Here is a 24,787-nt window from a genome sequence, read left to right on the forward strand (position 1 = left end):
TAATCATCTTGTAATTTGAAGTAGTTCTAACTCGTGTGCGTGCGCGCGCAGCAGGAAGCGTTGCAGGTGTCGTGTGGTTCCAGCTGGGCAGTTCACTCTCGAGCTGTTAGACTTTTCTATCTGATGTTTGACGCCATCAAACGGCCGCTTCGCTTTCCGTTAAATGTCTCTGCTCTGTGAGTTTACCTGCGCCGGAGGCTGCGAGGTGTCCAGACAGACAGGTGAGGAGATGTCTGCAGTCAGGCTGAGCCACAGAGACACGGCAGTGAGACTCGTGATTAAAAACCTGCACGAGTTATATCCTTAACCATCCACAAACTTTAGTGATTAATGACCATCGTAGATTAAAACGCTTAATGAGGAGTATTGCAAACAATGTGCTCCATATTTTTATGGTGTTTATTTTCATTAAAGTTTGTAGACTACCGCGAGCGAAACTCTGCTTCGGAAATCACTGTTTTTGTTCACTTTCGTTTATTTACATACTTAAACGTTCTCTTTTTGAAACAGAGTGCAACTTATTGATTATTGTTATGTGTTGTTTTGAATTCGGCTGTGCTGTCTGTTAAATAACTGCCTTCCTTTATGCAGCTTCCGTATTTGTTTGTAGCAAATTCTACCTGAAGTGTACAGATGAAGCTATGAATGAAATATTGTACTTTTGTGAAATGTGACAATGCAATGATCAGATTCACACTGTAGTATAGAAATGTGGAATCACTGATGTGAATTTTTAAACTGAATTCAAATTGAAATGCTAATAAACATTTTCTGTCCCTGCAGGTCGGGTTTTTTTTTTTTTTTTCTGTGCTGAAAACTGATCTTCTTCATATTCACCCCCCCCCATCCTGAACTGACCTTTTACACTGGCATTTAAGTCTTTTGCACAGCGATTCCAAGCAGTGAAATAAATTGTGGTAGATTTATTTATCAATCTTGTGTTTGTATTTATTTTGTTTCACTTTCCCTTTTTCCCAATTTATTCAATATATTTTTGTTTTTTCTTGACAAATTTTCTGTCTCATCCTTCACACCACCTGGGCTCCATAAAGAACCCTTTCTTTTGTGCATCAGTCAGTTACATCCAGCCATTGCAATAAAACTAGCCCTTAAATAACTTTGATAAACTCTGCTCATATAACGCAATCTGACTACATGCGGGGTTCACAAAGGGGTGGCACTGTCTGACCAATCAGTAACCAGGAATACTGCCTTTTTATTCCCCACTGAAACGGACTGTTTCCTTTCTTTTTCCATTCATTCTTGTCACGGTAGGTGTAAGATATTTACTTGCTTCTCTGACTTTTATATCTAAATAAGGTGAATGGCAGTTTGTAGAAGCACGACAGACTAGAGACGAGTGTCAGGGGTGACCTGTGACAGAAGGATAGCAGCAAGATTTACAGGGTTTGGATGCGATTCATTCATTCATATTTTATATTGTTGGTGTAATCTTTAGTTACCCTACCTGCGACAATGTAACTGTATCTGTACTTTCAGCAAACCAAGCAGGGAATCGCAATATTCTCAAGTCTCTGAAATGAATCCCCAAAAGGTTCATTGACTTAAGTAACAGCTCTGAAATACCCACCTTAGACACAGCGTTTAACACCGTCACTGTTTCCTCGTTTGGATACTTCCAGTTTTACGCACGGTTATACAGTTCCGGTCAAAAATTTAAGGCCACTTGAAAAATGGCAATGAATCCACACTTTTTGCACAGATTTGGCCATTTAAAGGCATGTGGTCCTAAACTTTTGACCAGCTGTAAAACAGCCTGTTTGCATGCTCAAAAAAAAGTTTTCTCTCACTCCCACTTCTTCTTGTTGAATGTTGAAGCTCTACTTGGAATCTTGTTAAGATCCAACCATGCAAAATATGATTTTATTTATTGTTGCAATTTTTCAAGTGGTCTTTAACGTTTGATCAGGACTGAATCAAATTTGACGTGTAACAGCGCCATATGGTGGCCAGAGAGGGTATTGTATCAGCACAGAAAAGAACTATCGTTGATGATCAGTGGGAAGCACATCTTGGTGAAACAGAAGTTAAAGACAGTAGTTATGGACACTAAAAATGAATTAAGCATTTGTTTTATTACCACGAAGGCCAAAGTGGAAAAAGATATGAGCTATCAGCTGGGCAATAGCGGATGAAATTTGGCCCGTTTTAACCCAGTACCCAAAGCCCACAACACAAACGCACATGCTTCTAAGAAAGACATCGAGGAACGAACCTAAACAACTGTGCAAAACAGCACCAATAAAAAGGTTAAAAAAATTTACAAACCTGTAAATAAATAAAATTTGTAAAATATATACACCTTTCAGAGGTGAAGAAGTGTTGGCTTAAAATAGGCTGGTTTCCAACAAGTTTTATGAAACTGAGTTCAGATTCACTGGCCTTCTGTGTGTTACAAACACACCACTGTTTGAGAGTGAGCGGGTGTCTGAGGTAGCAGAAGGCTGGCAGCGGGGTTTTTCTCCACCAGGGACCTGAGTGAAAGCAGTGCTGAGTCTCAGGTTGGATGAATGAGCAGTAATTATATATCAGAAATAATAGTAAAACCAAAAAACCAAAAACGTAAGTATTGTTCCCTCATGCGGGGTATTTGCACAGAGGTGGAGCGCAGCACCTATTCTGTCACATGGATTCAGACCTGACTGGACGCAACATTGAGCAGTTACACCCTCTTGTGGTTCAAGTTGGTATTACATGAAAGTGCCCCTCTAACACCAAATCTGATGAGCTGCAATCTCACTCACACTGAGCACCTTTAAACATATGTTGACATAATATGACATGCCAGCATGTTTTGCACTCTTACACGTCTGTTTTAATTTAGTATTTTCTAATTAGTAATTTTATTTGACTTGGCTTTTTAGTTTACCAGTGCGGCTATAATACAGTATTCAAAATACTAGCCTTTACTTTAGTTTTGTTTTTTTGCTTTTTTTCAAAAATCTAGTTTTTAGTCAACTATAATAACCAGGCTCTGATATTAACATAAGCTTCCTTACATTACAGGACAGGAACCTGCCCGAGGACCTTCAGGTTTTAAGATTTGAGTCTGAAATTAAGTGAAAGTTGTTGGGTCATCCGATGGTTCTGCAAAAACACAGTTAAATCTGCAAGCAGCAAGAGTGAACGGGAAGTCTTACATTTAGTAATGAAACAGTAAACTAAATTACATGGATAAGATCAGACAGACAACTGGCGCTTAAGCAGATTTCTTTACTGAAACGAACACATGACTTTTTACAAAATGTTTCAATGATAATCTGGAAGTATTTTCATATTTTCCTTCAAGAGGAGACGACGAGAGTGGACAGCGTCTCTCCTGTGTCGACAGGTAACATCTTAAAATGACATTTACACAGAACAGCTTTAACAAAACAACAACAAAATAGAATTAAAAAAAATCCCCCTCCCAACTCGCTCAGGTAAAACTCTTTTGATAGTTTCTGAATAAAATAAATTCATTCTGCAGCGGACTGATGGAGACGGACTCTGTGACACCTGAGGCTCGGCCGGGAGGAGGAGGGGAGCACACAATCCGTAAGACATCTTATAAATGTACAATTAACATTCTAAAACATTTTAACAAATTTAGCACACAGCTGTTCAAATGTCCTCGCAAATTTAAATAAAAGTGCAAAGCACAGTTTTCAGTAGGAGAGAGAGGAAACAAAGCGCATTAAAAATCCAAATGGACTCTTTAAAATTCATCTATATAGTGTAGAAAAAATAGAACATACATCGTCAACCTCGACGGCTGCAGGGTCACTGCAGACTCTTATTAATGCAGAGGCTGCTTTCTCAAAGCACCTTTAATAAATAGGCAGGTAAAAACAATGAAAAAGCGAATTTTAGTTCTGCTAAATGTAAAGGAATGCAGTTAATGACAAGGAAGCAATTTCACTGGATTAAATGGCACCGCTCCCAAAGAGAAATATGTCATCAATTTCTGTATCCCTGTAGCCGGGAATGCTGGGAAAGTTACAGGGAGATTCTTTCAGACAGCCTCAAAGTGTGCAGTAAAATCCTCTGAAATATTACACATATATACTTTACTTAGTCGTGTTGCTTAAGTATATTTATTGATCAATTTAAGCATTTAATGTATTTTCTTGCCACCTGTACCGGGACAGTCCTCTCGCCCTTATTATAAGAAATTCAGCTGCTAATGTTCATCTTGTTTTTCCCTTCCTGACGGCTTCACAGGTCGGGTCGTTGTTGTACTAAATATCAGTGCGCTGCTCCTCCAGAGAGGATGTCATCCTGCTGGACAGACTCCAGCTTTGCTGTTGGACTGCAGCTGCTGATGCTAACGGTTGCTCTGGTCTGGAGATCTACTGCAAGCTGAAGGGACACCAGAACCAGTAGAAGGAGTACGGGTCCATCTGCCACTACATCAAGCTCACTGAGGATGTTAGAGCTGAACGAGGACTACCGGCTGCAGTCCAATGAAACTCAAGTCCATCCACAGGAAGAGGCTCTTTGGAGAATCAACAGATTTCACTGATCTGTTATTTATTTGTCCCCAAGTACTTGTAGTGGAAAATATTTTGTTTACTGCTGTTACTGAACACAAAACGCCATAAAAATACTCCCTATGTGTCTAAAACCTATCTAATCAGATTATGAGTCATCTGATCAGAGTAAAAATATAGGTTATTGACAGTTTATAAATTATAGATTTAAGGCAAAGTTTTTGTTTGTCTTAGTTGTTTTTAAGTACCGATTAAGTATCAGTACAGAAACTCGGGCGTTCAAGCTGCATTACAGATAAACACTGAGGTTGCTGTTTAAAATAATCTCCTTGTAACAGAGGTGATCAGAGTGTCAGTTGGACTGAACACCAGTTCAGATGTGCTGTAAGGTTTGCCAATGAAGAGTAACTGTGTAACCTGCACTGTGGCTTCATAGACTTGTGTTTTTATTGGGGCTGTGTTGGTGGTTTTTGGATTTTTCCATTACTGGGAAATTTAAATCTCCAACTCTGCGAATCATTTACATCTATGGGTCGCAAATGGAAGAAGAGCAAACAATTGGCTAGTTTAGCTTGGTAATGAGTGATGAATGAAATTATGCAAAAGTGTAGCCCCGAGTACTAAAATCTGGCAGTCAGCGAGGTCTGACTACCTGCTTGTGAAAGTGAACATTTGCCCTGAAGCCTCAGGTTTCTGTCACAGATCAACAGTTTCTCTAAAGGGTTTTAAACCTTTAAAAATACCATCAGGACAGCTTGAAGAAGCTTCTAAGGTTAGGAGCTGTCCTGACTCTTCAACATCACTCTTGCACCTTTGAAATGCTATTTAAGGAAACAAATGGTTTCCTCTGTGACCACAATCTGTAGTAGGACATGAATCTCACAAGCTGGAAGTCTGACGGTTTGTGGCTGGACAACTTGCAAATTTTTACGAAGTTGATCCACTTTTAGTGAAGTAGGCGGTCCTGTTTATTCTGTAACACGATGGTGCTGGCTCCTGCTGCGTCTAAGTAATCAAAGTTGTGTTAAATTAGATTATGGCAGTATTTCAGTCTAACCTCCTCAAAGTTTGAAACCTGGCAAGTTTCGGGGTAAAGTTTTTAAAAGCTCAAACAATTAACCAACTAATCTTTGAGTAACTGGTAAAAAAAAGTTAATTCAGCTCTTACATCTGACACCTTAAATAATTAACAATCCTTAACTGTAAACTTTAAGATTTCTGATGTCTCTCTGTGCGTTTCCACTGCTGCAGGTAACAGCAGGTGTAAGCCGTCCAGCTGATTCTACACCAGTGAAAATACAATCGTTTTGCAATAGTTTCAATTGCAACTTCAACTCTAAACACAAAAACCCCCTAAAGAAGCTGCTGCTGTCAGCAAATATGGAAGATTTCTGCATTTAATGCTAAACATCTCCATAAATGATGTTTAAGAAGGGACGATACTGTCTGTCTGTGATCATTTTAAAAAGATGCTCGTTCTTAGTTTGAGCAGGAAGTGCTGAGCCTCCCCCGGAGTCTTTGCTCAGAAGTACCAAACATGACGCAGCAGTAACTGCGGTAATATTTCTGTGAAGGAAATCTTGGCGTGCACATGTAGCACTAGCTCCTTCCACACGCACTTCCTTAGCAAGTCCAACTTTTGGAACAATTGAGTGTTTTGGTTTTTCTCTAGTGTAGAGAAGAGTACTGGACCAGTGGGAAACCGGGTACAGAGGTCAAACACAGACGGGATCTGGTGTGTTTGTTCCTGCGCTACAAAACAGTCGAGTGTAGGGTAACAAATCATACCCTCAAGTGTTATCGGTGAAATTTAAGAGTGAAAATTTTGGATAATGCTGGTAGTTTCAGACATTCAGAAACTGTAAATACAAGCGTATAAAAAGTAGCTGAGCTGTTACTTGCCGGGCTCCGTGTATCACAGGCACTAATGGTAGAAGGACAGAAATGAAATAAAGCTGAGAGTTTGCTTTAAACGTAGATTAACACTAAGGTGGCAGAGGTGACTGAAATGTTTAGAGCAGATTGAAAACCTCTTTTTTTTTTTTAAATTGACATCTCTGTGTCAAAATGCTACTTGACTGATGCAATGCCTTTTTGTATTGCTTCCTTCTGATGCGTGCTGCTGGGCTTGGATTCGGCCCGCCTGTGGACTCGTATGGAAAAAACTGAATTAAACAATACTGCCGTCTCCTCGACTTACAGACAGGAGAGTAAAAAAGAGAACAGTCCAAAGCGGGTCCTGAAGGAAGTCATCTGGAGCTACACTCTCTCTGCGGCTAGCTGCTAAGTTAAGGTACAGTGAGCACAGTTCAGTCTGTCAGTGCTGCTGGTGAGTGGGTGGGCAGACAGGAAGTGGCCGTTACTCCATGATGGCTCTGTAAATCACAGGCTCGATGTAGTCCCCCCTGTAACGGGAGTTGATTACTCTCTGTCTCTTTGACTCCTGAATGATTTCCTTCTCCTCGAAGATCCCGTCGAACCTCATGTCCGATGCTTTCGACTGTAAAGAGATGCTACTGTCACTGAAAGTGCTTCTTTATATTTATAAACTTCAAGTTCCAAATAAACTGAAAGGAAAACTGAATGGGACAGACGGGGAGAACGTACCAGTCTGGTTTTAACTCTCTTGGGGAGTTCTTCATCCAGACTGTAGACATCATCTCTCTTGGCTGTTAGTTGTGATCCGTCCTCAAATTCCACCTGCAGTCCAGAAACATTGAGTCAGGACACAAACAGACTAAAAACATTAGTCTTTGCAATCTGCTGCTGATTTACTAGAAGTTTCCAGGAACAGCCAGAAGATGACTGAACATGCAGTCTTGAAATTTGGGAGTAAGCTGAGCAGGTGACTCATTGTATGTGAAGCTGTAAAGCATTTCGATTTCTTACTACCCGGTCCAACTTATTCTGAAAATATTCCCCAATCCAGCCAGAAACATGTGGCATGAAGGAGATGAGCTCGCCTATGAACGCATCTTTCCTTACTGAAAGTCAAAAATGGTTTCTGCCTGCGTTACTGATATTATATGCTGCTGAGTTTTTTCTTTATATCATTAAAAACGGGGAAAGAAAAAAAAATCTTACCAGGTACATTTGAATGACATGAGCTGCCACAAACTTGGCCCCGTACACCAGGCCGTCCGTCCATCTCACCTGAACCACCTCACCCTGCGGTGGTGGTCCAAGCTGAGCGCAGTCTCGGCTCTAACAGGCAAAAAACAAATGAAGTTCAAAGAAAATTGAAAGAAGGATAAATATCTGATGCAAGCTGCATGAAATATGTCAGTGTCAGCTCTTGTCGCGTTCTTATGCTCGGGTCAAGTATGAAGCACCAAATGATGTTTGGACTACTCCTGAGGCAGCAGTACACCAGGAACTGCTGTGTAAAATGACTGTTTTGGTCAAAGGTGTGTGGTGGCTTTAAGGAGAGCACAGGTGGATAAACTGTCTGACAGCAGGGCCAAGCTGTGAAAATATCCTAAATATAGTGCAGGGTTAAAGCGCTGCTGTCTGGGTCGGCTGCTATCTACTGCAGTGAAACACACGCTGTGGATAATTCAGGCTCTACATGCATTTACATGTCTGAAGCAAACACATGTTACCTTTGACATACAGCACAGTTTGCTTCATATTCATGTCCAGATACCAGCTTTAACAGTTCCCTCTGAACATCCATCCTTCCATTTCCACAGGCTAACAAGGAGGCTGCCTAGCATCTTCATCATCTTCATGACCACACCACTGTATTACACCGGCATCAGACATTTCTGAATTTGTAAGGTTTAAACAGTTTTAGCTTTGCCAGTTTTAAGCTAAAACTGTTAGCTAATCTCTCCTATTCACAGTTTTGACACTGAGCATGTTACTGCCAACTAACTGCTGTACAAAGTTGACATCTTACACAATATATGGACATGTACTGGGTCCCATTGCCACATGCAACCTGCCTTTACAAACATCTGTGAACGAGCCAACGGCTCACTGGCTCTGAGCGTGGTACTGTAATGGGACACCATCACTGCAGCAAGTCAGGCTGTGAAGAGGCAGGTTCAGCCTCTCCACACCAGCAGGCAGTTTATTTGGAGACAGCTCACATTTCCTCACATTAAGTTTAACTCATTTAAATTCTGTGTGGTCTCCTTTATTAAAGATCTGAGAGTATGTTTAACCACTTTGTGTTCTTTGTAAAATGAAAAGATGTAGAAGGCAGTGGAACGTACCACGATGTCCTCGGGGAAAAGGTTATCGCTAAAAGAACCATCATCAAAGTTGACCTCATAGAACGTCTCTTTGGACAGCTGCACCACGTCACACTGGTAGTAGCGCCCATTCTTGTGCTTGCATATGACCTTCTGTCCCACGGTCAGCTCGTGCATGGCTGCCTTATTGCGCTGTCAAAGGGGGAAAACAAAGTATTTTTATGCTTGCGACTGCAAACGGCTTCATAAATCAGATATTCGGGAAAGTTTGGGATGAAAAAAAAGAAGTTGTTTTTTTTACCTCAATCTGAGCGGGACCTTTGTGTCGACAGCAGGTAACGTGTACCACAAACGGCCATTCATCTGGTTGCATCAGTACCCCGGCGGCCTGTGCACAGGTGGGGTGATAGGCGGTGGGGCAGCGCCCGTGAGAGCACTGCACGCAACAGCCAGACGCCTTCTTCATCCGCTTTTTACAGTAGTAACATTTCTGTTTGAAGTGAAAGAAAATTAGTCTATGAAATTATTTTTTTATTTACAAAACCTCAAGCAACAGACTTCCCTCATATCATGTACTAAACGTACCTGGTAACTCATCTCTAAAATCTTCTCTCTTCTTTTCACACATTTCCATTTCAGACATAAGAACAAACAGTTACGGCCACATTAGCTTGTAGTTGCTATTTAACAGTTGGAACTGCCTGCAATTATGCCATAAAATTAGTGCCCCCTAGTGTCTTTGTTCACATAATATCCTAAAAATCAGTAAATTGGTGTGATGACAAAGAGACGCTGAGCAAGTGACATGAAAGCACTACTACCAACATACAGAATTCATCTCATGCGCCATCATTTTAGGAGCTACACTGTCAGGAAATGTAAAATTACAGGAAATCTAAGATATTTTAACATCTTTAGAGTTTAAACCGTAACACAGCTGTTTTTCTGCTTTCCCGAACAACTGTATTGTGTCTACCTGCATCATGACTGTGGCGGGGCGTGGTCTGCAGTGCCGCTGCAGGGGAGGTGGCCACACCTGAGCAGCATCCGCAATCACACTTCGCCAGTTTAAAGTCTGTACTGGGCCCTGTCTGTTGTCATTGTTGTTAGTGTGGACAGGTCTGCCGTGGATTGTTTACAGTGGTGCCAAAATCCAGGACAGCAGCCCAGTACCAGGCCAGCCAGGAGAGGAGCTGGCCCAAATGGTGACCACGTGGAGGGAGCAGGTGGCAACAACGGGAAGAACTCCAGGACCAGATCAAGCACCAGAGGCAGGCAGCTTAGACTGGGTGCTGGCTGATGCCACCCACACCCGCGACCCTCGACTGTGTGGGAGTGCACCCGCGCCGGCCCCCAGAGTGAGACCAGCCAACCTGTCTCTGCACCTGTACCCACTCCTTGGGAGGAGCGGCTGGTGCCCGGCAGGAGCCCAACCCCGTTGCTTCTCCCCGGAGGAGGGTAGCCAAGCAACCTCCACCCCACCACCTACCCAGCTGGGGCCAGAGGATGAGGTGCACGAGGGACCTCACCCGCCGGAGATGGAGGTCGGGGCGTGCAAGGGTCCTGCTAAGCCCGAAGTCAGCATGCTGGCCAGACCGGCCTCACCTCCACCAGAGGCCAACCCGTCTGGGAGCCTTGGCTCACGGCCACGCCTACTGCATCGCCACCTCCAGACCCACCTCGTCACCAGCGCCGATGGATATGCGGGCGACCACCTGAACTGACACCTCCCTGTCACTGGGCCAGAGTCTGGACGCACCTGAGCGGCATCCGCAATCACAGCTCGCCAGCTGAAATGCTTCTAATCACAGTCTGTAGCAGATGACTACATAAAGAATCCAATGTCACTTTTTCGTGTTATCTCTTCAGAACAGCAGTGTTTCTTCTGTAACTAATGATAAACTGATGTCATTTGTGTAGTGGAAGTGTTAAACATGTGAACTACAGGAGCACTGGTGATTTCAGCTTCTCTCTCTGTTCATACAAAGTGGCGATTATTTGTACGTGCTGGGTATCTTTGTTTTGTTCACGTTGTTTGTTTGGAGGCCGTACTTTCCCTCTAATTAGCAGCTTTCAGGCTCTAATTTCCTTCTTCGTAAAAATGTGAACTTACCAGTTTGAATCTCTGCAGAGGGATCCCACTCAAGTCCACAGGACTTCTTTCTGTGATGTTGACAAAGCGCGCCTCCAGCACAGCGACCGCACACAGCACGTGTACCCACCTGCAACACATAAACACACCCCCACAAACAGGTCACACCTGACCACAGGCAGCATCAATTTGATGTTGTTTGTTTTCCTCATCTGTTTTTATGGTTCTAATTATCCAGGCAAAGATACAGCAAAATGAATCAGATGGCAGGGGAGTCAATTTTGTACGCATCATCACACAAAACAATGAAGTCAAGTCCATTACTGAATCACACCCACGTTTCCCCACACACACTTTACTTGCAGGCCGTCTAGATATAATAAGGGCCACCAGGCACCAAGATAGCAATTCATTTTAACATTTTAATGTTTTCTGTTTTAAATAACCGTCTCACAGATCGACAGAATCCCCACCTGATTTACTCAAGAATAATCTTTCAGTTCCTGCTAACATGCAAGCTCGTATCCTTCCAGTTTCATGATTTCCTACCACCTGGCTTCTTGGTCAGATCACTATTGTGCAGGCCCTCAATTATATTCACCTACTTCCGGAGACAGAGATCTCATGTGGCTGTTAAATGACCCAAGACACTTAGCTACCCGCTGTACTATCCTTTCACAGAAAGAGATGGAAAAAACCCACCACAAAAACAAAAGAGGATTTCTGCACCACATGCTCACCGAGCAGATGTGCTCACTCACTAATGTATCTTAAATGACTTACTTGTTATTGTTGGCTTTCTGCAAAGCTCCGCCCCTCAATGAACACAGGCAGCAATTCTAAAAAAAAAAAAAAAAAAAAAAAAACCCAGAGAGAGCGAGATGATCGAAATGATGAAAATACAAAACATTAGGCAGTTAACATCTAAACATGGATTTAATAAATCCATGTTTAAGGGCCAACATCTATGATGTGGTTGGAAATATCAAACACAATGTGTTTGATCTAAAAGTTTATTCAAACACGTGGGAGGTAAAATTAGGGAGCCAGTGGATCTGTTTAAGTTCTTCACTGTCACATTACAGCTTAAGTATTCGTCTTTTACGGATTAATGAACATCTGTTACAGTCAAGTCATATTAAGTTCAGACCGTTGTGATTAAGCCTGCCTGCAGTGGTTTCAGATTCTGTCACAGCAGAGCTCAAGAAAAGGTGAAAACCTGAAAATTACTGCACACACACTTCTTTCTCTCTGTGATGAATTTTTGAAACACAAATTTATTTTCTACACTGTGAAAAACGTGGCAGTTAATACCGTGTTTGATCACATGATCAAACATGACAACCATACATTTAGGCAGAAATATTTCAATCCTGATGAATAAATAACAAATACTCCATCTCCCTCTATCTATCTATCTATCTATCTATATAGATATCTATATATCGTCCCTGCCTGGGGACGTCTCCAATATCTACATTGATGGTGAAACAAGTAGTAGCTCAGTTCCAACAGATTGATGAGGTACAACACACATGCTGTGGCAATGGGGAGCCAGGATGACAGGTCAGGGGAGATATCACCCCAAACCCCCTGAAAGCAGTCAAGCTGATTGACTGCTTTATTCTTGTGTATGTATATATGTATATAATATATATGCACACACACACACACACACACACACACACACACACACACACACACACACACACATATATGTATCCTTTCTTCATCCAGTAACCCTGCAGTACAAAAGTATTACAGTATAAATTTAATGGACGCAAAGCCTTTGAGTTTATATTTATAATAATGTGTTTCATGCAGTGTGCATTATCAAGATGTAAGCTAATTATAAACTGATGTAGCATTTAATGCATCTGATTGTTTTACGCAAGTAATCTTTTCCTTGTAACCCCAAAACGTATCAAATGATCCGCCTACAAGTTGTAAAAGTGACATTTTTTTTCTAACAGAAAGTTCTTGTTCTTTAAAGCGACGACTCTCTGGTGCAGCAAACAGGTAACTGTAAAATAATCTATCACGTCTACTAAATTCATATAATTCAACACCCTTAAAAAAAAACAAAACCCCAAAACCCCACTCCACGTTAATGTTACACAATAATGGTGCAAATAGTGATTGTGTAACATATCGTTTCATGATGTGGAATGTGGGACTTGTGAAGAACCAGGCATGGACAGTTCCACTTTCAGACGCCATTAGGAAACAAATCCCTTGACTACCAGCTGGATTCATGCTAAGTTGCACGGCTCGATAAAGAGTAAAAACAGCCACAATTATTGACCGACCTCAGTCATGGCGTTGGCCTTGCAGCGTGCACACTTCCACTCCTTGCTCACACTGGCTGGATCGACACCGTAACAGGCTGGAAGATAGAAATGCAAACTTTGAGACGTTAGTGAAACACTGAAGAACCACGAAAAGCTTTAATGATTCATAGTAAAACACTTCTGTTCTAATAACATGATTAATGACTGATGATATGATAAATGCTGTGTATGAAATGTCCTCTGTTTTGTTTGGTCTTTGCATCGGTTCAAACTAGTAATGAAATGGTTACTCAGTAAAAGATATTGACTTCATATTCTATTTTGTTCTTTGAATTTAATTCCTTGTTGTTATTTCTTTCCTTCTCTGGTCATTTTGATAAACACTATTTTGAAACAAAAAATTCTTTCTTCTTCTCGAGGACAAGCTGAAACGTCATTTGTGTGCATAGTAGTCACACTTTAAGACTCATTTTAAGGCAGGAAAGGCCTCTGATGAAAACACTAGATGGAAATATGTCAAACAAGGCTAGGTTAGATATAAACTAACACTCCGACGTGAAGAGTATGTGTGTGTGCAGGCGCACATGCGTGTACTGACATGCATGAACTCTCACGCTGCACTGTGAGCAGCTGATGAGGAGACTGGTTCCATCTTCTTCCAGACGAGGAGGGACCGGTTGCTCTTCACACTCAGCGTCGTCCTCTGTGGTGGTGGTGAAACACATCTCAGGAATCAGAGGTTTGGTTCGCATCCGCTCCCCGGCCACCATGACGTGCGTGTCGATGCTGTTCGCACATTCAGTCTGACAGCAGTCACAGCAAACACAAACACATGCGGACTCTGTTAAAAGTTGCTGTTTGTCTCTCAAAATACACAATTTACTGCTTTCATTTTCAGCCACAAAGGTTTTAACGCTCCATAATCTTACGCGCCCTGATTAGCTGTCAAAAATACTATTTTTGGAGTCGCTCCATATTCAAACCTGATTATGATCAATCAAACAGTCACATATTAAGGTACAGCGCTAATATTAGCAGACTGGAAACCATTGTTGAAGATGAGATGTTTGTAGAATGAAAGAAGGGAAAATAGTTGAGGAAAATGGTAAATATAGATGATATGACACGACATTCAGTCTATGAAAGGAATGTTTGAAGATTTCACAGATGACGGACTTTTGTTTAACATGGAAAATCTGGAGTCTATTCAAGTTTCCACAAACGACCATAAAGAGGATTAATGCCAAGTACTAGGGTTCGGCAACTGGACGAATATATCGACTACCAACGACGGGCTGAGCCCATCGGCGATCGTTTTTACAAGAGCGATTCATTTATTTATTTGCCAATGAGTAAGTTTGCTAATAATGATGGAGCTAATAGAAGCAGTCAACAGGAAAAAAAAATAATAGCGCTGTTTTAACAGCACCCTCTTTCTTCTGCGAGCAAACGCCCCCTCCTCAGAGCGCGCCCAGATGCTTGCTGATGGAGAAGCTGGTGACAGCCTAGCATACTCAGCCGGATGGTGGACACGTGCATGCTCATGTAAGTTAGTCGTGTTTGAGTCCTATACGTCTGCACAAGCGGCACACTGCTTTGGTTACATCCTGAGGTTTACCTCGTTCATCCCAAATGAGCAACTTTATATTTTTCAGTGCTGTCAAGTCAAAGTCAAAATCCCTGAAATGTCTCTGTCAATGCATTTCGGCAGTTTGTCCAAAGTTTGTTCATTCTGCGCTCCAGATGGGTTGAGCACGTTAAAAATTTTAATCGTGATGACCGCGTTAACGCTGACAGCCGTAATTTTGGGGGAAATTAGTTCGTCCATGTTTGGACTTCTGTGTTGTAAACGGGCAAATCAGTGCGTGCATGATTACATTGCCCATCAAAAAGTCTGCGCATGTGCAAATGTATCGCCCATCGTTGATTATTGGACTGACGATTGTCGGTTGGAAATTTTTTACATATCGCCCAAGCCTACCAAATACATTCATTTAATTCATGTAGATGCAGTTTGGCAAATGAAGTTGCCGTGAGGCTGGATTTACTTGGACATGTCACTTAAAATTCTGCTTCCACTAATTTGTTGGATTAATGAGTGATGTACTCTGATGTATCAGACGATACAGTCTGGACCAATTAAAACAGTGTAAACTTCCCATGATGCAACGGGATCTGTTTGTTCTCATAAAAATCCCTTTTAGCAAACCTCACCTGTGTTTTTGTATCATATTGTTGGCTTATCTTACCAAAGAACATTATATTACTTGTATGTTCAGATGCTGCTGGGGCCGGTACCGTATCTGGTTTTGTCTTGGTGGACTGGTGAGGAGCACGTCTGCTCTGCCGCTAATTACCTGGTGGTACGTGTGGAAGAGCAAACAGATGGAGCAGTATGGAGGTTTGGAGCCTATTCGCTGGTTGTACTCCCTCTCTTTCTTCAGGTTGGGTGGCCTGCTCTGCCACAGGTGAGCCAGAGGCTTGGCCCAGCCCTCACCCTCCACACCCCCTGCCTCCACTGGGGGCGGCTCTTCTGGAGTCTCTGAGGCACAAAAAGCAAAGACAACACATTTAGCTAAAATAGCATTAGCATTAGTTTCGCTAATCTAATTCTGTTATAGGCTTTGAAGTCATGGGTGGGTTAATTACCTCTAAAATATAAACTATATACAGATAATGGGACCTTAAAGTGTTCAGACACACCTTCATCACTCATGCCGTCTTTTATGAGTGGATGGTGTCCTGGAAGCTGCCCAAGGTCAGTCTCAAACTCTCGAACTCCTGCCATCACTTTTGCCACCTGCTGGAGAGAAACAGCATTTTCAAAAGACCACACAGGTAGTTTGCAATTTATCATGTTTGCACCATATATGCATCATTCTCCTCAAGATTCATCATTTTGGGGTGTTTTTCCTACAATAACATCTCAGCATGAAAGTAAAACAGGCTTACACATCACTAGATGACTAGACTGGGCTGCACCAGAATTCTTAGTTAGCGATGTTCTAGTCAGGGGTGCACATAAGTGGTCCACAGGTGCGCATTTGCTGTCAAAATAAAAGACGCGCACCAGATAAGAAGTTGCAACGCGCGTTTGCGTACATAAGATTTTCTGTAGGAGGACAGACATTTGTTTAGAACTCCTAAAGATGTCGAAGAAGCTCCTTTAAGCAATTACTTTGGTGTTCCTCCACCTCCAAAGAAATGTCAGAAGGCGTCCGAACCGCCAAAGAAGCGCGTATTCTTGGAAAAGTGGTTGCAGGAGGTGAGCTGGCTTCAAACAAATGATGAACGCACAGAGATGTGGTGCAGAATATGCCGTGAAAATCCCACTCTAGCGGAGAAAAACAGCACCTTTTATATGTACGCAAACACGCGCTGCAACTTCTTATCTGGTGCGCGTCTTTTATTTTGACAGCAAATGCGCACCTGCAGACCACTTATGTGCACCCCTGGTTATAGTCATATTAGTCAGTTAAAGTAACTGTTCACGTTTTGTGGACAAAGCCTGTAAACTACTGAATTTGATGTACTGCAGTTATTCAATGTTCAAAGTTGTGGAAAGTAGCAAAGAGTGTTGATGACTGCATGTATGCATTTGGACAAACACACGAACCAAAGACTGGAGAAAATGTTTAGAACAGTATAAAGATCCCACATCTTAGAATAACAAGGCCATAAAAGTTCAAAAACTATAGCAATGGTCTATAAATGGGTAACTTACAATGTTAAATATATGTCCACTCACTGCTTTGCCAACACGACTGTTGTCCTCCTCAGTTTCATGGTCGCTATCCTCACTCTTCTTCTCCTCTCTGGACAGCACTTCTCCGTCTCCGTAGTCTCCTTTGGCATAGCTGTGGACGTGCAGGACGTCTGCGGGACTCAGCGTCCTCTGAAACATTTTGCTGCAGCTGTTGCCCAGTGGAGGCTCCTCGCTTCCACCGGTCTCCTCAGCGCCCAGAGAAACCACCTGGTTCTCGGTGGGCTCAGAAGCAGAGACGTCCATAGCCACCACGCAGTTCTTCTCTTTTTTCAGCGGACTTCGTCTGTTCGACGTTTTCTTGGCATTGGCTTTGGACTGAGATTTAGACTGGGGTTTGGTCCCTTTCTCTTTCTTCACCTCCTTGACTTTCACTGTGTCTGAAAGAGATTCATTGAGATATAAAGACTAGCACTTTGCCCCCAAACTTTTACAGGACATTTGTTCAATGTGCCACATAAATCTTCACTTTATTTCACATATTGACAAGGTGACGATCTAAAATAAATATCAACTTTTTAGCCCAAAATCAACTCTGAGCCTTTTGTGAGCTCTTCTGTGTTTTATGTTCCTCCTGTGCTGGACAGGTAGCATGTGACCACATTCACGTGACTTTTGATATGCAGCTACTACTTCAGTTGCGTGTAGTTAGACCTTTAAAAGGACTTTCACAGAATATGATTTTGTGGGGCTAAATCAGTGATGAGTCAGTCATTAAATTAAAAAAGCTTCAGACCATCAGGTGCATAAATCATTTGAGTGTTGATTTGTGTAAAACTATCTGTTTTCTCTATTTTATTTGCAATGCATCAAAGCATGAAAAAAGAGAAGGCATCTGATTATTTTAAGACCAGAGTACCAAAGGTCAAAGAGGTCAAGAAATATAATTACCCCGCCACGGCAAAGAAAACCAACAACAACAAAAAACTTGCTCCGTGTCAAGTGTGAGGTACCTTTTTCTGCCTTGCTGGTCACTTTAGTTGGAGACTCCTTACGTGACAGCTTGGCCTTCTTTGGCTCCACCTCCACCTCCTTTGGCTCCACCTCCACCTCCTTTGGCTCCACCTTCACCTCATTTGGCTCCACCTTCACCTCATTTGGCTCCACCTCCACCTCATTTGGCTCCACCTCCTTCACTGGCAGCTCAGGTTTGACATCTTCAGAAGCTTTGACATCTTCAGAAGCTTTGACAGCTTCAAGCTGACGTTTTGTCCCAGTTTGAGGCTCTGGACTGATACGTGGGAGAGCAAATCGAAGACATGTTGGACAGGACTCAAAACTAAACCCTGTTTCTCAAAGACTGCCGAGAACAAACGAACAACTCAGAGTGAGGCTGACATGTGAGAGCAAATCACAGAATCTGTCACAGACTCTGCTCAATCACTTCTGGCAGAGTCTAAAGAGATTTGTGTCAGTGCTGCTCCTCTGAGTGGAGACAGAATCACCTCTGTACTGAAAACAGTCTGAATCACTGTAATCTTTAAGCCGAATGAGAACATTTGCAAATCTGCACTGACTCAAATTTTCACCTTTACGGTGGATGCATGTTTTAATTAAATTAATTAGCTTTAGCTGATTATTCTTATTAATGTTAGTGTGCCATTTTTATTGTACATAAAATGGGTTTATATGCCATATAAATAGTTTGGGTAAAGATTTTATGAGCATTTAACAATGATTTATTACGACCGGTTCACATCCGTATCAGAAAATTCAGTGACTATAGTAGCAGTGGGTTAGTAGTGACTATAAATCCAGACCTTTTGTCCTCCTGGACAGGAGTGTTGGGCTCCTCGGGTGGCACCTCAGCGGGACTCTCCTTTGAAGGTTCGAGCTTTTTGTCTTCTTTCAGAAACTCTGCGGCCTCTGGCGTGGGCTTGGAGTGGTCGATGGGAGCGTTGTCTTTCCCTGCCTTCCACAGCTTGTAACGTTCAGGTTGAAACTTGCGTACAAATACGTCCATGGAGATCTTCACCATGTCCTGCCGGCATGAACACTGAGAGGAAAACGCTCTTTTAACACACTACATATTGATAAGAATTCACTTCACTATAAATAAACTAGCTGTGGAGTTACACTCAGTGCCGTTCAAACGTCTTTATGTACCAGCGTTGCTTGTTTGCCGTAATCGATCCATCGTTGAGTGGCAAAATTAGTTGACTCGGCGCAGTTGAAGCCGTGGTTGAAACCAGCGTGATAACCAAAGGGGAACGTCACAATGAACTGCCCGGCCTCCTGAGTGACCTGAATCGAGAACACAGATCAGTATAAGATGAATGTTTTATTTTGAAAGTATCCACTCATTTCTTATCTGATCATTATCACTATTTAATCATGACCTTTTTTTCTGCTTATCTGTGAAGCATTTTCCTGTTGATCACCATTTGGTGTTGCATGTAAGACAACGCAAATTAAATAAAAGATTACCTTTTCAAATGGTATGCCATATTTTTTCAGGATGAATGGGGAAATTAAAGTCATCTTGTGGCGCAGGAAGGCTTCACAGCCCTGGACGTTACCTGGAAAGAAACCTGGAAATACAGGATTTCATCACCAGTGATGCATTTGGGCCTCTTTGGCTGTTTTTATTTAAATGGATTTTGTGTAAAACAGTTACGTGGGATATGTAAACATCACTGCTGTTATAGTCTCTGGGGTACTTCCTGAGTGTACACTGGACTTCCCCTTTCATACATCTACGCATAATAAGCTGAAGTGACTTCAGGCATCGACTCTGATCAAGCAGCTTAAAGACAAAAATAAGGGTTTTATCACCTACCCTTGGCGAGCCTTTCCAGCCGTTTTCCATGCTCTGGTGGGACGACATACCTAAGAAGTAACAAAAGTACAGAAATACTGAAAATGATTGTGATGTTTACATCAGAGTATAAAATGCCTGCTCCAATCTGTGGATGACATCTCTGCTTTACTTTAAGTAATAACTACATAAACAGAAAATCTCAACAATAACTGAATGTTTTCAACAGTAAATAAACAAACAAAGACATTTTAAAAAGATTTTTCTAAACTGGCTGCCCTGCCCAGCTGACTCTTCGATTAAATACGAAAACTAGATGTGTGTGTTAATATTCATTCGTTAAACAAAGGTGATGTTCGTCAGTGACCCTACCAGGACTTTGGCTCTCCAAAGTGCAGGTAGTTGATGCTATATAGATCCATGTCTTCTGTGTGCCACGCAAAAGCGCTCTTCCACATCCCAAAGTACAGGTACGGCGTGTTGACTCCCTTGATCTTGATGCCACTCTCATTCTCCACAATGTCCAGGATAGTGTTGAGGTGACCAATGTTCCATTCAGTCACATCCTGCAGAGGAAGGATTCACACAGGCTGCAAGTCAGGACGACTAACTGTATGTGTGAAACTGATTTACCTTTAACTGATCAGGAAAACTAGGAATGAAGAGAGATTTTTGAGTTTGTGAACATAAAAGTGAGACATCTCTCTTTTTTAACCTATCTATGAGAACAGCTGCATCCCAATTTATCAATTTAGTAGTCCTTGCTTTTGATTTGAAGATTCAGTCATTGGTAACAAGCTAGCTCCGGTGTATAATATGTGGTTGTATTTTCCTATCAGTTTGCCTCAATTGTATCCACATGTTTCTCCACAGATTCTCTCTTTCCATGACAGATTACAATTTGTTGGACCCCAGCTGGGAACGGTAATCTTTCTGATCTTGGAGTGCCAGACTAGTCCGAATCTGCAACAGGTAGAGCTGCTTCATTTGCTGTTACTCTGAGCTCACCGAGGCTGCAGTCAAGACACTGAACTTGAAGATATGTGCTGGAAGAGAGGTTCTCTAGAGAGCCAGCTGATTCTATCGCTCAATAATTTATCACAAATACTCAGTTATAACACTGGCAGAGGAGGAACGTGTAAACTACGTTTTTTAACAACCCAACTCATCTACCACAAACAGAATCCAAATCTGTGAGTGTTTTTTTTAAAGATGTATGTAAGTTCCATGTATGCAGCCTATCACCACTCACTGGATCATATAGCGTTCCGCTGACATCAGCACCGTAAAGTGGAGGGTTAAAGGTCAGGTTCTTCCAAAACTTCCTCTCCAGCTCGTCAAAATCAACGTATCGTGGACTGCAGAATCTGCAGAGAGAGATATTGTCAGATATTCAGAGAAGACTGAGCAGAGGTCATAGTCGCCGAAACCCATTCATGCAAAGTTTCATTGAGTAAACTGACTTGTCCATGTTAGAGGTCTTGCGGAAATCATGAACAGTCATCGGCTTCTTCTGGATGTTGTACTGTGTGAATAGTCCTGACTGGCCGGTAACCACCTGCTGGATGGGAGCGGGAATCACCAGGTCATCGATATCATCATAAGTCTTTCTGGGCTTCCAGCCTTTAGGAGGAATAACCTGCAAGTAGCACAGATGAGAGAAACTCAGGGCAAAAGCAAAAGGAAAATACTGAATTTCTGGCATTAGTATCACACTAAATTTCTCACCCTTTTTACATATTATTATTGATATTATTATTATTTAAAATACATTCATCTTCCTGTCTTAAGTCTTTTTTTTTTTTAACATATTTCAACAAACAGATACAGTTGTGTGTATGTAACGATGACACAGGAAGTACGGCTATGAATCAGTGCACAAGTTATGTTATTTTAATGAGTGACTTTATAGGCATGTTATCTTTAAATATTAGCACAGGAGTCTCAGACTCTTAGATCTACCTCTTCAGAACATTTATGTCAACACAAATGTTATAAGCGACTATTTAAGGCAACTAAAAAGATGATAAAACTCTGACTATTTCAGCGTTGAACACGATCAGTTAACCTAACTTCCTGTTAGGTTTATTTTTTCACACCAACAGCAAACTTTCAGATGCGATCCTCTAAGCACTAATGAACAGGAAACGATTGTCTTCTGACTTGTCTCACTGAAAAAGACTTTGTGTGTTTGGTTCAAAAGTCTTTTAACAGCTGTGGTACAAAGAAATTAGCAGTGTTCTCTCTGCTCTGCTAAACAAAAAGTGACGAAAAGACAGAAGCCACTTACTTTTGCCATCCCAGCTCTGTGCGCTCCTTGTGACTCCATAAAGGCAATGTAACGTCCAAAGTCCTTGAACTCCTCTTTGGAGGGGGTGAAGGTCATTACCCTGCAGCCCACACTTTGGGCTGGCGTGTCTGTGGTCATCTTGGGAGTCTTATTGTGACCTCAACTCTGGAAAACATAAACACCATTATGAGAACATCTTTTGTCTGTTTGCCTGACAGTTAAGCATACACTCAGACAATGCAGCACACTTAGCATCAATGGACAGCATCTGTGGGAGCGTACTAGGAGTAACTCAGTTTCTTTGTTGTGACTTGCCTTTAGCTGATGTTGCTCTTTATTAATGTTAATTACTATGTATTTTTTTTATCATGTGCTCTACATTCATATACACACAAAGTGAAAATCTGCACAGCCTGTCAGTTAAGTACAGGAAACCATTGAAGCATCCTCTCTCATATATTCTAACTGATCTGCCGCAGTGATCACAAACACCACAATCAGTGACATTTACCAGATATCAACCATCTCCACAGGTTCACAGTTCCTCTTTTAAGTCTGTGACCACGTCTGAACAGCTCTGTGCCATTTAACAGACTTAACTGATCATCTCAAACACACTGCCAGGTGATAAAACCAGAACATCATTTTTTTTAATACAAACTTGGAAAAAAAACAACTTAAACTTAGCAAGTTGAAAAAAGATTTTGTCAAGAAGAAGATCACTCTGTGTCACTTTGGAGCCATTTTCACATTTACATTACAAAGACTGATGTTTTCTATGATAACACCTAAAACCTTCTGAAATCAGCACACGGGAACAAAGCTGCTCAATTACAGCAAAAAACATAACGATTCTGATCAATTATTTACCGTGATAAGTCATTAACTTGGCAAATATCCAGTTTTTATGGTCTTTTAAAAATTTGTCTTTGTTTATAGGTGATACCCTTTAACTTTAAAGAAAAGTCAATTAAAAAAAACAATATAAATACATAAAAAAAAGTCAAGCTCACAGGGACTGACTGTTGCCTGAGTAGTGGGTGTTTTGACCACAAAGGCCGTTTAGCAAGAGCAACTGCCAATACCTGCTGGCCCACAGCTTCCACAGTGGGATATCTCTGGGTGCAGACAAGGCCTAAAAGAGGCCCAGACAGCAGCAGACTCACACACCTCAGGAGAGATGCTTGGTCTGCCCAGAGAGAACTATGTAGAGCTGAAGCTAACAACCAACCAAAAGCTTTCAAATATAAACACACACAAACATTAATGATGCTACAGATCCTTTCTGCAACTTTTACTTCTGAAAATATTGCGTTGACCTGAGGTTGTATCTGGTCTCATTTTACTACAAAGACAAAATATATCTTCAAATGAATACGAAAAAATGTGTAATCTTATTCTGACTAGCTTGTTTTCATAACTGTTAAATGCCATAATCATAACTCAAATTAAAATCTCTACACAGGATGTCATAAACCACAATCTCACAGCAGTGCTGGGCACTACAGTCTCAACAAAGGCACCAAGTCCACACCCAGTAACAATTAGCACTTTGCAGCATTTAAACTAGAAATAAATGCTTATTTGAGACTTGTCGTGATAATTAATTATATCAACAAACACAGTTTTGGACATATCACCAACTATAGCAAGCATCACAGGAATAACTTCTGTGATGTTACATTCTTGTCTGCTTGTGAACACTTTCCTGTCCTTATGAAACATGTAAACCTCTCTTCTCAGACAAAAGCACTCCCAGCAAAACACCCACCAGGGACCAGAACATAAACACACGGATCCCAAACACCACCTACAGCCTAGTTTCAGGTTTGTGAATTCAAAAGAAAAAAAAAGTTAACCAAGCCTCCACCTTTAGTAATAATACACAATACACTATATTCGATTAGTTTATTCCTTAACAGAATAATAACGTAAACTCCCGAAGTAATTAGTTTAACTAAACAATGTGTATCACAAAAATCGATTTCCGATTACACACACACTCAACTTTTAGCTAAAGGCAACACTGCACTCTGTCTTAACGGACTTTACTGGAAGACTCGGAGATCCACTGTGATTGGACACAGTCCCGACTCAGTCTTATCTTGGGCATGTGATTGGCTCAGCAGAACGTCACTCACACGCCGTAGCCCACTTACAGCGCATCTCCTCGGAAAAATATTTAGCTAGTCCGCTAGCTAACATGCTATCTGCAACATAGCTTGTTCTGCGACCCGAGAATTAAAAGTTAAGTCAACAAAAAACAAAAACACCCCAATGTTCAAAAGTATCCACTAAGTAGCCAACATTTACGGAAAGCGCAGATCGTACCGTGAAAACTGGTAGAAGTTAATAGCATAAGTGTGCTGCGGACTCGGAGATCTGACAGCTGCTAACCAACTAGCAAACATGGCTTGTTGCTCACCGTTAGTTTCTCATGCACAAACTTAACAGTTATTTCTGCTCCCCTCAAAGTGAGCCGCTTCACAAGTGACAAACTTTAACTTACACACGCTGAAATGAAGGGCAGTTGTTTTCTCTCCGATTACAGGTAACAGAGTTGCAATACGGACAACATCAGTCCGGCTAGAAAAGACAGTCCTCCATTATTACAGTCACGCATGCCCAGTGTGTGTTTGTTTACACAGCGCATATGAAGGCGGGGCTTCCATAGTCTCCCAGCTAATCACAACGCCCTGTGTTTCCAGACCACGCCTCCCGCTGTTCTGATTACAGAGAGCTCAGCTGATGAAGCACCTGTTTCCCACTCGGAGATATTAAAAGTAAATTGAAGAGATTCTGATGTGTTATTTTAATATCAAGGTTGTGAGAGGCCAGCAGCTTTTTTATGTTCATTTTTTCACATTTGTATTGTGGATAAACCTTTGGCCTTTGATGATA

General features: G+C 41.7%; 1 protein-coding gene and 1 long non-coding RNA gene across 3 annotated transcripts; one reads left to right on the plus strand and one right to left on the minus strand.

The window, feature by feature from the left end:
• The first annotated feature begins 1,189 nt into the window (after positions 1-1,189).
• On the plus strand, positions 1,190-4,915 carry LOC112842399 (uncharacterized). Of its 2 annotated transcripts, XR_003214152.1 has the most exons (4): positions 1,190-1,271; positions 3,028-3,352; positions 3,491-3,558; positions 4,225-4,516. It is a non-coding gene; the product is annotated as an uncharacterized LOC112842399 (long non-coding RNA). The 2 variants fall into 2 exon arrangements; XR_003214151.1 differs by lacking the exon at positions 1,190-1,271 and having other exon boundaries at positions 1,296-3,352; positions 4,225-4,915.
• kdm4aa (lysine (K)-specific demethylase 4A, genome duplicate a) lies at positions 4,354-24,546 on the minus strand. The gene is made up of 22 exons (XM_005457300.3): positions 24,396-24,546; positions 21,887-22,051; positions 21,060-21,235; positions 20,849-20,963; positions 19,969-20,162; positions 19,618-19,667; positions 19,266-19,369; positions 18,945-19,082; positions 18,599-18,834; positions 17,792-18,069; positions 16,800-17,218; positions 15,779-15,878; positions 15,433-15,617; positions 13,674-13,878; positions 13,094-13,170; positions 11,568-11,623; positions 10,806-10,914; positions 8,994-9,182; positions 8,714-8,884; positions 7,578-7,697; positions 7,101-7,193; positions 4,354-6,993 (listed from the first exon to the last, which is right to left on the minus strand). Exons 2-22 carry the CDS (start codon positions 22,022-22,024, stop codon positions 6,853-6,855), a joined length of 3,294 nt encoding a protein of 1,097 aa, XP_005457357.1. The 5' UTR covers positions 22,025-22,051; positions 24,396-24,546; the 3' UTR covers positions 4,354-6,852.
• Positions 24,547-24,787: the final 241 nt, after the last annotated feature.

Source organism: Oreochromis niloticus, linkage group LG15, assembly GCF_001858045.2.
Source record: "Oreochromis niloticus isolate F11D_XX linkage group LG15, O_niloticus_UMD_NMBU, whole genome shotgun sequence".
NCBI classification, from domain to species: Eukaryota; Metazoa; Chordata; class Actinopteri; order Cichliformes; family Cichlidae; genus Oreochromis; species Oreochromis niloticus.